General features: G+C 40.7%; 1 protein-coding gene across 1 annotated transcript in view; it reads left to right on the top strand.

Annotated features, from left to right (window-relative positions):
* The window catches only part of MROH2B (maestro heat like repeat family member 2B), a 59,421-nt gene that overhangs the window by 29,103 nt on the left and 16,877 nt on the right, over window positions 1-13,441 (top strand). Inside the window, exons 19-28 of the mRNA XM_032468249.1 lie at window positions 338-454; window positions 2,951-3,058; window positions 3,579-3,731; window positions 4,625-4,651; window positions 5,386-5,505; window positions 5,723-5,802; window positions 10,496-10,631; window positions 10,727-10,822; window positions 11,075-11,164; window positions 11,499-11,619. Of these exons, the coding sequence (XP_032324140.1) occupies window positions 338-454; window positions 2,951-3,058; window positions 3,579-3,731; window positions 4,625-4,651; window positions 5,386-5,505; window positions 5,723-5,802; window positions 10,496-10,631; window positions 10,727-10,822; window positions 11,075-11,164; window positions 11,499-11,619 (1,048 nt within the window). The remainder of the gene's footprint in view (window positions 1-337; window positions 455-2,950; window positions 3,059-3,578; window positions 3,732-4,624; window positions 4,652-5,385; window positions 5,506-5,722; window positions 5,803-10,495; window positions 10,632-10,726; window positions 10,823-11,074; window positions 11,165-11,498; window positions 11,620-13,441) is intronic.

The raw sequence follows: 13,441 nt of genomic DNA, 5'->3' as shown, positions 1-13,441 counted from the left end.
CAGTGATGGAAGTAAGCAATAAGACCCTCTGCTACCAAGAACTGAAGTTCAGAGCACAGAAACAAACAAGAAAATAAAAATTACAGTAGGGAATGAAATGTTCTGTGATGACAGGGCACACAGCATAGAGGGGGGCAGAAGAACACAGGTAGAGGACAGAGCCTGGGGTGGGAAGGGGGACACTTGGAAGAAGAGATAATACTTGAAAGTGCATGGTTCTTAAGCAGTCATAAGTCACCTCGATTTCTTTTCTTCAAATGATTGTTTTAATTCCACTTTTCATCAGAGTCTTGCTTTCCAATCTTTAACATTCTGTTGCTTGTCCTTTGTTTTCCAGAAATTCCTTTGGAAAGCCTTGGGGACCACCTTAGCATCCTGCCAAGATACAGACTTTGTAAGCTCACAGGTTAAGGAATTTCTGATTGCGCCCAACCAACTGGGGGATCAACGACAGGTGGGACCCCTTTCCCTTGAGTTCCTCTCATGACAGTGACAATGAATCTCTTTCAGAAAACCTCTGACAGTTTTTATGTTAGTCTTACTTATGCAAAATTTTCCATCCATACACTCAAAATAGTCCAAAAGAATTTTTCAGAAAAAAAATGAGGCTTCCCTATTTAAATATCAGTGCTTCATTATTTAATCAAGCTTGTGAAAATATTTTTTAAATGGATTTCAATCACTCTTACTAAACAAGAGTATTTTAAGTCTGTTTTGGCCTTGGCTTTATAACTGAAGAGTATAATCATCAGCATCAAAATCGCTGCACTTGTAAGCTGAAATTAACCTTATATACCATTGGTTCTTCAACCTAGAGAAAATATAACTATAACCTGGAAAGCGTTTGCAAAGTGCTTTTGCCTGTTCCCTACCTTAATCTAAGCTGGCGAGCATATGTGAATGTGGAGAAAGAAAAGGATGTCTATTAAAAAAAAACAAAACTCCCAGGCTAATAAAGACCAGCTAGTGAAAGTAAATTAACATAGTGTGTTTTGTTATATACCGTCCTCAGAAATTCTGACACGTTTAGAGTTCTTTCTCCATCATAAATGACTGAAAACCAGTAGACTTAAATAACTGAACTTTTGAAACTGCTTTTATATTGCTATTAGTTCTTTTTTTCTTCTCAGATATTCTGCTATTACTTATTCCTCATAGACATAACTCCTAGCACCATTTTCCCCATCCTGCTTGCCTTCTTAGTTCTGCTAGAGGCTGGGAAACAACATAAGCTTATTTTAAATGTAGGTATAAATATGGTGCCCACTCAAGGTCCCAGGGGTTCTTGGGTACGTCCCACACACGCAAGTCGATTTGTCAATGACCTATGGATGGGTCAGAGTCACGTGTTACCATGTTAAGGTTAACATATAACTTTCTTAGTCTCACTGAGCTGTTGATCTTCCATCTCATACGGATGCCTCTTCCCCTCTGGTAACACCAGAGCTCTGATTCTGGTGTCAGATTAGCTGGATTCAAATCTTGGCTCTGCAACATATTACCTATATCCGTCAGGTTCCTCAAACTAGAATAAGGGAAAATGGAACGCTTCTCAAAGTTCGTATTCATGGAGAGTGCTTGGGGAACAGTTTTGGGAGAGAAGATTTGAAATAGCAACTGTGAGGAACTGGAAAGAGAAAACAGACTAAGGGAAAGTAGTGGGACACTTGTGTGGATCTGAGGGCCCAGATGGGGATTAAAGTCCTCCTCTGTTGTCACCGATGTTCTCAGTGATGTCACTTTTTTTCCAGCAGCCTCCAGCAGATGAGGTGCAGGGATAGGTGATAGTTAAGGGCAGAGTCAGATTTGTCCAGGGCTTTGCCAGACTTAAATGACAGAAGGATGGTGGGACATAGGTCACAGAGTGGGAAAGTTGGGGAAGGACTTAAGAAGTCAGGGGGATGGACTGGGAACCCTGTAGGATGAGAGGACCCAGAGGTTAAAAGATAGAGATGTTTGTATCTTGAGCCATGACCAAGGGACACAGAGATGTCAGGTCATAAGCCTTTAAAGAATTCTTCCAAGTGTCTTCTGGTTGTGGAGGGTGTGTGGCCTGTCTCTTAGGACAAAGAACAGTGCTGGCTGAGGCCTTGATGACAATGGTCTAGTCCCTGGATTGTCCTGCTGGTTCTAGCAGGGTAATTGAACCAGATGAATATGACAGGATTCATGAACAAACTGCCAAGAAGGCACGTTGGTAAAGTCAGCCTGGGGCAAGAGAGGCAGAAAAAATGTGGGCCAGGGTGGCTATGACCATCGAGTGTGAAACAGGAGCTACCAGCTGTCGAAATTTTAACCACTGAAGATGGAATGAAGTTTCAGCAGAATAGTGCAAGCCTTGAAAAAGCATCAATCAACTTCAGCTCAAAAAACTCTCCATTGGCTTCCCACTAATCTAAGATTAAAAATCCCAGCTCTTGACTGTGACCTAAAAGGCCCTACTCAGACCAACGCCCTGCTTCCTCTCTGACCTCACCTTGCACTTTCCCTTGTGTGTCCACTCTACCTCCCCAGTAGACCTCAGGGCCTTTGGACTTACTTTCTCTCTGTTTGGAGCTCTCCTTCCCAGATCATCCAATGGCTCCCTTCCTTGCATAGCTCTTCTCCACGTCACCCTTTTATTGAGGCCATCTCTGGCCACCCTGTTTACATCACTAATTCCCCCAACCTGCAGCAACTACTCTCTCTTTTCGCTTTTTCTGTCTCCGTAGCACTTATTGCCATCTGACATATCACATATTTATATGTTTACCAAATTTATGAGTTAACTTCATGTCAATTCTCTGTGACTTCCCCTGGTTGTACACTCACAAGGACAAGGAGTTTGGTGTGTTCTGGCCACTAATGAATTCCCAGCCCCTAGAATAGTTCCTGACACATAATAGGTGCTCAATAAATATTTGTTAAATAAATAAATAAACTCAAAATCTCCTATCTCTTCTGATTTTAGGGGATAACGTCTATTTTAGGATGCTGTGCCGAGAACCACTTTGATATTGTTTTGAAAGTTCTTAAAACATTCCAAGATCGGGAAAAGTTTTTCATGAATCGATGTAAGGTAAGAATAATCTCCTCCTTAAATGACCCTAATTCCTTCGGTGAGTCTCCTTTCTCCATAGTATACTGGCTCCTGTCCCCAGGTCTTTACTCCAGATCAGAACCGTCCAAGCCCAAGCCCTGGAGATGACCGGCTGTATAGCAAGTCTACTCCACTTTCTGTCACTAATGCTGACCTGGAGGGTCCAAAGGAGCCCCGTGTGTGCCTAGGTTTGTCCCTCCGCCAGCTGCTCAGGCCTCGTGGACAGTTTCTATTGTGTGTTCCTGGAAGGAGAGGGATTAAATAAGTAAAAACTAAACACAAGCCTTCTCACAGTTACCTCTGTGATAGCCTGATAGCCCCACCACCCCGTCCTGGGTGTTTACATTTATATCAGCAAGAATATCCGTTTTTGACTAATTTTAATAATCCCAGTCTCATTTCTTAACCCCCATCATAGTCCACAGGATTAGGAAAAAACATGAAAGAAAAAGAAGCTCCTTCAATCACATTTTTCATGTCTCTCTTTCCTCCTCTTCAGGGTCTTTTTTCTGGCAAAAAGAGCCTGACCAAGACTGACGTCATGGTAATCTACGGAGCTGTGGCCCTCCATGCTCCCAAGAGTCAACTCCTCACCAGGCTTGATGAAGACATTGTGTCCCAAGTCCTGTTTCTTTATGGCCAGTGCTCTCAGGTAACAGCCAACACAGGGCCACCTCAGTTTCCCAGCAGGAGTTCCCAAACCTTGGAGGGTCTTAGCTCTTGGAACTCTTCATGCTTAAAAGATAACAGATCAGGGGGGTAGGTATAGCTCAGTGGTAGAGCACATGTTTAGCATGCACATAGTCCTGGGTTCAATCCCCAGTACCTCCACTAAGAAAGAAAGAGAGAGAGAAAGAAAGAGAGAGAAAAAGAGAGAGAGAGAGAGAAGGGGTGTCTGAAATCTGACGGACGGCTGTAATGCCGGATTTGGATGGGAGCAGCTGAGCCCACACAGTGAACTGAGGCAGTCGACAGATGCTTGAGGTATGTGTGTGCGTGTTCCTACGAGGCTCCGTTCAACGGGTGCACCTTTTTACTCTCACGACAAAACTGCACATAAGCAAACTCAAGATTCAGAATATGCTGAAAGTACTCTCACCACGTATCAATTTCATTGGAACCAATTTGCATTTTTAACACAAGAGTTGTAGCAGAATCGACTGTAGCTCAGTTCCAAAGTCAGCTGCCCTATTAACTTTCATTTTGTAACTTTTCACTGCCCTTTCTGCCAGGAGACTACATTTATGCCTTTTTTCTTACCAAAGTCTGATAGAGCCTCTTTAAAATGAGAAGCCTGAAACCCAAAGGGCTTGAGGTCTTTGCGCTGCTTCTGGAGCTTAGTCACGATTCACCTGGGGCAAAGAATCTGCCAATGTACAGGGTCTCACTTGGAAAATGGGGGAGGGAGGCAACAGCCCCTGCCACTTGGAAAGATAGCATCCTGCTTCACTGCTGTCCTTCAAGCTGATGGGGGGATCTTTTCACTGGGATGAGGGAGATTTCTAACTGCTGCTCTAGTACCTGCTTTTGCCTTTGATTTTTCAGGTTCTGGGCATGTCTGTGATGAACAAGGTACGTGACATATTTGATATAGTGGAATACACATATTTGAATATAAATATATTTGAATATAAATCATGATCCCTGGAAGTGCAGTAAGCATAAACATTCTCTTGATTTGATTCCACAGGAAAGGATCCCAATAGATAACTAGTTAATCCAATTCTGAAGCCAGGATTCCTGACCCTAATCTAAGACAGAACAAGGAGCTGTATTTGGTTCCAGGTGGTCTGCAAGTTAGGCTGTGAACTAGAACAGTGTTCTTAGGACTGTGGGTTGTGAACCAGCTGTAGATCATAAAATCAATTCAATATATCTAACAGATCACAACCAGCAAATTTTTTGTAAAGAAATAAAATAAAAGAAATAGAAGAGTATGTTGCATATAGCAAAAATAAGCATCATAAAACTCTCATTTCAATTGTACATTATATACATAAATACATTGCATGTAAGTACTGGGTAGAATGGTAAATTGTTTACTACTGTGATTTCTGGTCAAAAATGTTCAAAAGCCACTATTCCAGAGAAACCTCAATCTACGGTGGGGGGGTGGGGCTGGAGATTGACCTTAGTTTCTCAATTGGATCAAATCCCTGCAACTTGGATCCTAAATTCAGGTGAAGATGACAAAGGTTGCGGACTCTCACCCCTGTCTGGGCATGTTTCAACCCCAAGTTGAACATTTGTAGAACTGGGTGTGGTGTCTAAGACCTTGGCTTGCATTATGAATTGTTTTACTCTAGGATATGGATCTGCAAATGAGTTTTATAAGAAGTATCACTGAGATTGGCATTGCTGTCCAAGATGCTGAGGATGAGAAATTCAAGTTTTCCTACAAGGAGGTGCTGCTGGGTTACATGCTGGTGAGTGTGCAGCGAGGACACGGCAAGACCCTGAGAAGCTCATTACCAAAAGTGCAGGGCTGTCTTTTTTTTAGTGTGTAAAACTTGCCAGTCTCAGGAAACAGATCTTGCCATATTTCTGTCTGAAGACACCCAATGGCCCAATGAGGTCTCAACTACATCTAGAACCTTCCCCTGGTCCTTCCTGAGACATTTTGCCTCCTTGTCTGTGTTGCAGGACTTCATCAGGGATGAGCCCCTGGACTCCTTAGCAAGCCCTGTGCGGTGGAAAGCTTTAATCGCCATCAGATACCTCAGGTAGAGAATTTTTTGTTGCTTTCATTTTTAAAAATATTTCCTCTCCTGTATGCTTCTTCTGATCAACTGACTTATTGATCGATGCAGACTCTAGTGCACCCTCCCAAAAATGAACACAGCTCATCGATAGATTATTTCAAATGGGGGCTTTTTCTCTTTCCAGAGTTTCAGAATTGCCCGAGAGCCTGACCATTTGATGTCTGACAGGGACTAACCAGGCTGCTTAGAGGAGTCAGATTTATTGATATATGAGGACTGAAAATTCTGTGCAAAACAAAATTTATCTTCACCCACAGGCAAACTTTAATCTTCCCATTAAAAACGTATGAAAGCCTTAATCACATCCTAGTTTGGTTAGCAGCAAGCAGTAAGCCTGAGGAAGGAAATAAATTTAAGCACATTTTAAAAATAATATTTTCGCCCTGCAGTAAAAGAAGTAGAAGTTCACTGTTAAAACTCAGAAACTATGGAAAGTTTTTAAAAATAATAAAAATTAAAATCACCCCTAACTTCCCCCTATTGTCAACTTCTGGTGTGTCTCCTTCGAGTCTTTGTTTCTAGTCTTCCATGTTGATTACAGAGTTGAGATTCTACTCTGTGTATGTTTTTTTAATCCTGTTTTTTCTCACCTCACCTTACATGTTCCCGTGTGATTACCAATTCTTCACAAACGTCATTTTCTTCTCATTAAGTTTTTTAAATTTTTAATGGTGGTAAGATATACATGGTATGTTTATCATCTTAGCCATTTTTAAGTGTATAGTTCAGTAGTGTCAAGGGCATTCACATTGCTGTGCAACCAATCTCCAGAACTCTTCTCATTTTGCAAAACTGAAGCTCTCTGCCCGTTAAACAACTCCTCATCCCCTCCTTCCACCAGCCTTGGCAACTACCATTCTATTTCCAGTCTCTGTGAGTTTCATACTTTAGGTAGCACTCATCTGAGTGGCATCATACAGTGTTTGTCTTTTGATGCCTGGCTTATTTCACTTAGAATAATGCCCTCAAGGTCCAGCCATGTTGTGGCATGTATCAGAATTCCATTCCCTTTTAAGACTGAACAATATTTCATTTTATGTGAATACCATAGTTTGTCAATCCATTCATCTGTTGGACATTTATCTGATGGGCTGTTTTCACATTTTGATTATTGTGAAAAGTGCTGCTATGAACATAGTTGCTCAAAGATTTCTTCCAGACCCTGCTCTTAATTATTTTGGGTATATCCCATAAGTAGGACTGTTGGATCATATGGCGATCATATGAGGAACCACTGTAGAGTTTTCCATAGCAGTGGCACCATTTTACATTCCCACCAACAGTGCATGAGGGTTCTAATCTTTTTTATAATCTTGCCAACACTTTGTTATTTTCTGTTTGTTTGTTTTTATAGTAGCCACTCTAATGGGTGTGAGGTGGTAGTATCATTTTTTTTTTTTTGAGGGGTGCAGTTAGGAGATAATTAGCTTTATTTATTTACTTATTTTAATGGAGGTACTAAGAATTGAACCCAGGACCTCGTGCATGCTAAGCATGCACTCTGCCACTGAGCCATACCCTCCCTCTTCACTGCAGTTTTGAGTTGCCTTTCCCTAACGATTACTGACCTTGAGAATCTTTTCATAAGCTTATTGCCTATTTGTGTATCTTCTTTGGAAAAAATGTCTATTCAATCTTTTGCCCATTTTTTTTTTGGTTCTTTCTTTTTTGTTGTTGTTGAGTTATAGGAGTTATTTATATATTTTATGTTCTTTCTATTCTACATAAGAATATTAGCCCCTTATCAGGTATATGATTTGCAGATTTTTTTCCCATTCTATAGGTTGTCTTTTTACTCTATCAATTGTGTTCCTTGATGCACAAAAGTTTTTCATTTTGATGTATTTGTACTTTTGTTGTCTCTGCTTTTAGTGTAGTATCAAGAAATCATCACCAAGTCCATTATCATCCCCCACTGAATGGTTATGGAGCCCTTGTTGAAAATCATTTGACCATTCATACTAGAGTTTATTTCTGGGCTTTTTGTCATATTCCATTGGTCTGTGTGTTTGTTCATGCCAGTACTACACCATTTTGATTACTGGAGTTTTGTAATAAGTTTTGAAACTAGGAAGTGTGAGATCTCCAACTTTGTTCTATTTCAAGGTTGTTTTGGCTACTTGGTGTCCCTTGAGATTTCATGTGAATTTTAAGATGGATTTTTCTATTTCTGCAAAAAGTGCCATTGGAGTTCTGATAGGGATTGCATTAAATCTGGAGACTGCTTTGTATGGACATCTTAACAATATTAAGTACTCAAATCCATGAGCATGGATTGTCTTTCCATTTGTGTCTTCTTTAATTTCTTTCAGTAATGTTTTGTGATTTTCACTATACAAGTTTTTAACCTCCTTAGTTAAGATTATTTCTAAGTGTTTTATTCATTTTGGTGCTATTTTAAGTGGAATTGTTAACTTCCTTTTTTGATTGTTCACTGTAAATGTACAGAAATGCAACTGATTTTTGTGTGTTGATTTCGTGTTCTGCAACTCAACAAATTTATTAGTTCTAATAGATTTTTGAAGATTTTTAAGGTTTTCCTATGTATAAATCATGTTACTGGGAAACAGATAATTTTACTTTACCTTTCCAATCTGGATACCTTTTATTCAGTTTTTCTTGTCTAATTCCTCTGGCTGGGACTTCCAGTACTATATTAAATAGAAGAGAGATCATTGTCTTGTTCTTTCCTGATCTTAAAGGGGAAGTCTTCAGTCTTTCACCACTGAGCATGGTGTTAGCTATAAGCTTTCCACATATAGCCTTTATTATGTTGAAATAGCAAACATCATTTTTAATGGCTGCCTAAAGTCTTGATGTATAGATATGCCTCATATTGCTACAGTTAATTCTTTCTTGTTTTTGAAAACCATAAGACTTTGGTGAACACCTTTGTGCAAAATGTGTTCTCTGAACTTCTAATTATAAAAGCTGACAATTTGGTTCAATAAATATTATTGAGTTGCATCCATCTAGTAGACACTGAGCTACATTCTAAAGGACAATGTTGAACAAAATATGGCCTTGCCCTGAAGGAGTTTTATCCTACTGAGGAAAATACATGCAAAATACACCCACATAATTTCTCTAAAATTTGATAATAAGCAAGATAAGAGAAGGCACAGGTTGCCATGTTTACAAAGATGAAGGAGGTTTGAAGAAAGCTCAAATAAATCTTGAAGATAAATTAAGAGTTAACCAGGCTCCAGAGTAGTGCTGTCAAGTAGAAATAAATATAATACAAGTCACACGTGTCATTTAATTTTCTAGTAGCCACTTTTAAAAGTGTTAAAAGAAACAAGTTAAATTAACTTTAATAATGATTCTTAATCTAATATATTCAATATATTATCATTTCAATATGCATTCAGTATAAAGAAATAGTAAGGTAATTTACATGATTTTCATACTAAATCTTCAAAATTCAGTGTTTTATAATTATAGCATTTTTAAACTCAAACCAGCCACAACTCAAGTGTTCAATAGCCACGTGTTACTAATGGCCACCCTCACTTGGACGGGACACCTGTAGAACTCACAAACTCATCTCTAATGACAGAAAGTAAATCAGTGGTTTCGTGGGGCCAGAATGGAGAAAGAGATGAGCTGTAAAGACGCATAAGGATAGATTTGGGGGTGGGGTGGGGTGGGGTGGGGTGGGGCAGTGTGATAGGAATGTTCTGTATTGATTATAGCGGTGGTTTCATGAGTGTGACACTCATTTAATTGCACACTTTAAATGGATGTACTTTATTGTGCGTAAATTATAGCTCAATAGGTTGATTTTTTTTAAAGCCAGCCAGACAATAAAGATGAGAAGACTGTTCAGCATTTTTCAACACACTTAACACTTTCAGTAGAGCTGTCCCAGCCGGTGCTGATTTTACTCCCCTGTGATAGGACCAATTTCACCCTTCCCTGACGGTATCATCATTTTTAATTTCTTTGCTAATTTGGTTGCTGACATGTGGTATTGTATTGTTTTCATTTATATTCATTTAATAACAAATGGAGTTTCTCCTGTTTATTGAACATTTGTATTTTTCCAAGTTATGTCCAGATTTGTTTATATCCTCAAGATGTTTATAATAAATGTCAGAGAAAGAGACAGAAAGGAAGAGGAAAGAAGGAAGGAAGGAAGGGAAAGAGGGAGGAAGGAAGGAAGATTCCAGTATCGTTTGTTCACTTGTGCATTCATAAGATCCTGTAGGACGTGAAGATCCTATAAGACGTGTGACACTACATGGAACATGAGAGGACATATGACATTGAGAAAACTCATTGTTCCAAACTTAGAACCTCATTCTGTCTCTCTCTCTCATTCACACACATACACACACACACACACACACACACACACACACACTGAAGAAAACAAGTAGATTGCCTTTAGATCATATAATAAAGGGTTAAGTAATGCAAAGCCAGCTCACACTAAATTAGAACTGAAGCACTTTGACTATGCCCATCACTACAGTCTGGTTCTACGTCCCCAATCTCTCTCTACTCCTGTCACCACCTCCCTCAGCATCCCAACACTTCTGGGACTGTATCTGAACCCTTCAGCCCCTTCAGATTGACGATTCTTGGAAACTCCTCTGGGTTATGTTTTCCTGATCGATTTAATATCCACTCCATGTGGTTCTCCTTTCAGTAAACTGAAACCTCAGCTCTCACTGAATGACCATCTTAATATTCTCGAGGAGAATATCCGGAGGCTGCTGCCCCTTCCACCTCTGGAAAAACTCAAAAACGAGGGCGAGACGGACAAGGACAAGGAGCACATTCACGTACGCGGGGGCAGGGTCCGAGTGGAGGGCAGAACCCAGTAGCGTGGATGAACTCCTGCCCTCAGCCCGGCACTCATCCTCACCTCTGATTTCAGTTTCTCTACGACCGCTCCATGGATGCTCTGGGGAAGCTGCTGAGGACCACGGTGTGGGATAACACGAGCGCAGAGGACTGTCAAGAAATGTTCAACGTGAGTAGGGCCACCGCGCAAACCGACCCCATGTTCCCTCGTCCGCGCTCCCACGCACCCTCCAGATGCTGCCTCGTCCTGGTCACAGGGGCTCGCCCAGCCCGACCCGCTTAGCCCACCACGTGGGGCCAGGCCACCTGAAAGTTGTTCTTGGGGAGGCGAGCTCCTTGTGCCGGAAGAGGCAGAGCGAGAGAACTGGACAAATGAATCCGAAGGACACTAAGGGGAGGACTTTTACTCTTTGACTAACAGCTTCTCCGAATGTGGCTTGTTTCCCAGAAAGAGTGGGAGAGAGAAAGAGCTTTCCAGATCACCGCAAAAGTGCTGACAAATGACACTGAGGTAAGAAGGGATGGATGTCGTTTCTTGCTAACAACAGGGCCCTGTGAGGCCTCTGGAATCCAAAACTCTGCGTGATGAGTCTGGGGTCCCAGCTGGAGTCTCTCCCAAGAACCAACTGAGGGGTCTGTCCTAACCACGAGCACTTACTTGCAAACACGCTCGGAAGAAGCTATTTGGTTGTCTTTGCTGGCTGACTCGTCTACGGCCCTTAAAGGGTAGCTTTGAGAGTCTAAGGGCCCGCCCGGAGGAAACAAGGGACTTAATAGCCAGTGTTGGGAATCTCCTGGGACATCACCCTCACCCCATCACCTTTGGGGCCCCCTTCGTCCTGCAGGCACCAGAGAACTTTAAAATCGGCTCACTCCTCGGCCTCCTGGCTCCTCACTCATGTGACACCCTGCCCACCATCCGCCAGGCAGCTGCTAGTTCGGCTATTGGTCTGTTCTGCATAAAAGGTGAGGGGAGGATGAGTAACGCACAAATGAGAGAAGATGTCTGTTTGCTTTTGTTCTCAGCTTTTCTCCTGGTACATTTACTCTCCCTTCCTCTTCTCTCTCCCTCCCTCCCTCTCTCTCTGAGTTCTAATACCTTAATTATGTCACAGCTGTCTCTTGGGTCCTTTTTTCGTCAGTGGCTCTGCTTTTCGGAGTTTTTTACATAATAAAGATAATAACACCAAAGCATCATAAAAATCTACTAAAGTAGATAAAATGTTTTGAGACTGTCCGATTTAAATCGCATAGCAATTGAACATATTAGCAAAGCTTTCTCTCACACACATTTTTCTTCTGGAGGAAATTGCACTATTATTATGGTGCTAAGTGATTTTCAAAGTTCTCTAACAAAGATAACTTTGTGGAGGTTTTTCCAGCTTTCATAGCAGGACCTCTGCTCTCCGAGGACATGTGAATAACTGTCAGTGTCAGAAAAATGTAAGGGACTTTTTTTTATTGAAGTATAGTTGATTTGCAATGTTATGTTAGTTTCAGATGTACAACAAAGCAATTGAGATATATAGATATAGATATAGATTCTTTTTCAGATCCTTTTCCATTATAAGTTATTACAAGATATATAGATATGCAGATTCTTTTTCAGATCCTTTTCCATTATAAGTTATTACAAGATACTGAATATAGTTCCCTGAGCTATACAGTAGGTCCCTGTTGTTTATCTGTTTTATATATAGAAGTGTATATATGTTAATCCCAAACTCTTAATTTATCCCTTCCCGCCTCCTTTCCCCTTTGGTAATCATAGTTTATTTTCTATGTCTGTCAGTCTATTCTATTAGAGTCTATTAGAGTCTAAAACTGTAATTTGAAGAGATACATGCACCCCAATATTCACATGAGCACTATTTACAATAGCCAAGACATGGAAGCAACCTAAATGTTCATCAACCTAGATGAATGGATAAAGAAGATGTAGTGTGTGTGTGTGTGTGTGTGTGTGTGTGTACAATGGAATATCACTCAGCCATAAAAAAGAGTGAAATAATGCCATTTGCAGCAACATGGATGGACCTATAGATTACCAAGTAAGTGAAGTAAGTTAAACAGAGAAAAACAAATATCATATAATATTGCTTACATGTGGAAATCTGAAAATATTCATACAAATGAACTTATTTACAAACCAGAAATAGACTCATAGTCATAGTAAATGTAAGAAATTTTAAAACCTCAGTCTCAGACTGAAACCAGAGTTCTGGGCCTTCTGATTAAATCCAGGTCAAATCAGCAGGAGCTTCAGGCGAGGTTGGCCCTGCGTCGTGTGCACAGTTGTGAGCAGACCGGGTGCAGCCAGGGGTGCTCGGTCCAGGTTTACTGCCTGCTCATACCTCATTTCCCCTCCTCACCCTTTTAGGTACCTGGAAAATACTTATTGAGTGCCTTTCCACGTGTCAAGCACTGTTCTGATGCTGGGAACACAGATACTACAATTCTAAGATTCACATAAGCAAAATGTACTAAAGCCAAAAAGTTGGGGCAGAGAGTTTAGTCAGTCAAAAAGAAAAAACTATTCAGCAGAGCAAGAATAAGTATGACAGTTTCTTGGGATTTGGGATGATAACTCATTAAGGGTATATGTTTTTACCAAAGCCAGGAGAAAAAAATGAATTAAGCAAGTGAGAACTAAAAGACTATCTAATAAGACAAGATATGCCCCAGAGAGGGACCTCCCAGGAAGAAAGGAATTGGAATTCTATTAGTGTTCTACCGATTCTCCCGTTAGCCCTTTTTATTTTTCTGAAACACACCAAGTTCAGGTCCT

This window comes from Camelus ferus, chromosome 3 (genome assembly GCF_009834535.1).
Source record: "Camelus ferus isolate YT-003-E chromosome 3, BCGSAC_Cfer_1.0, whole genome shotgun sequence".
Taxonomy (NCBI): Eukaryota; Metazoa; Chordata; class Mammalia; order Artiodactyla; family Camelidae; genus Camelus; species Camelus ferus.
The sequence above is the reverse complement of the archived record's forward strand: the minus strand, read 5'-3'. Positions and strand labels throughout refer to the sequence as shown.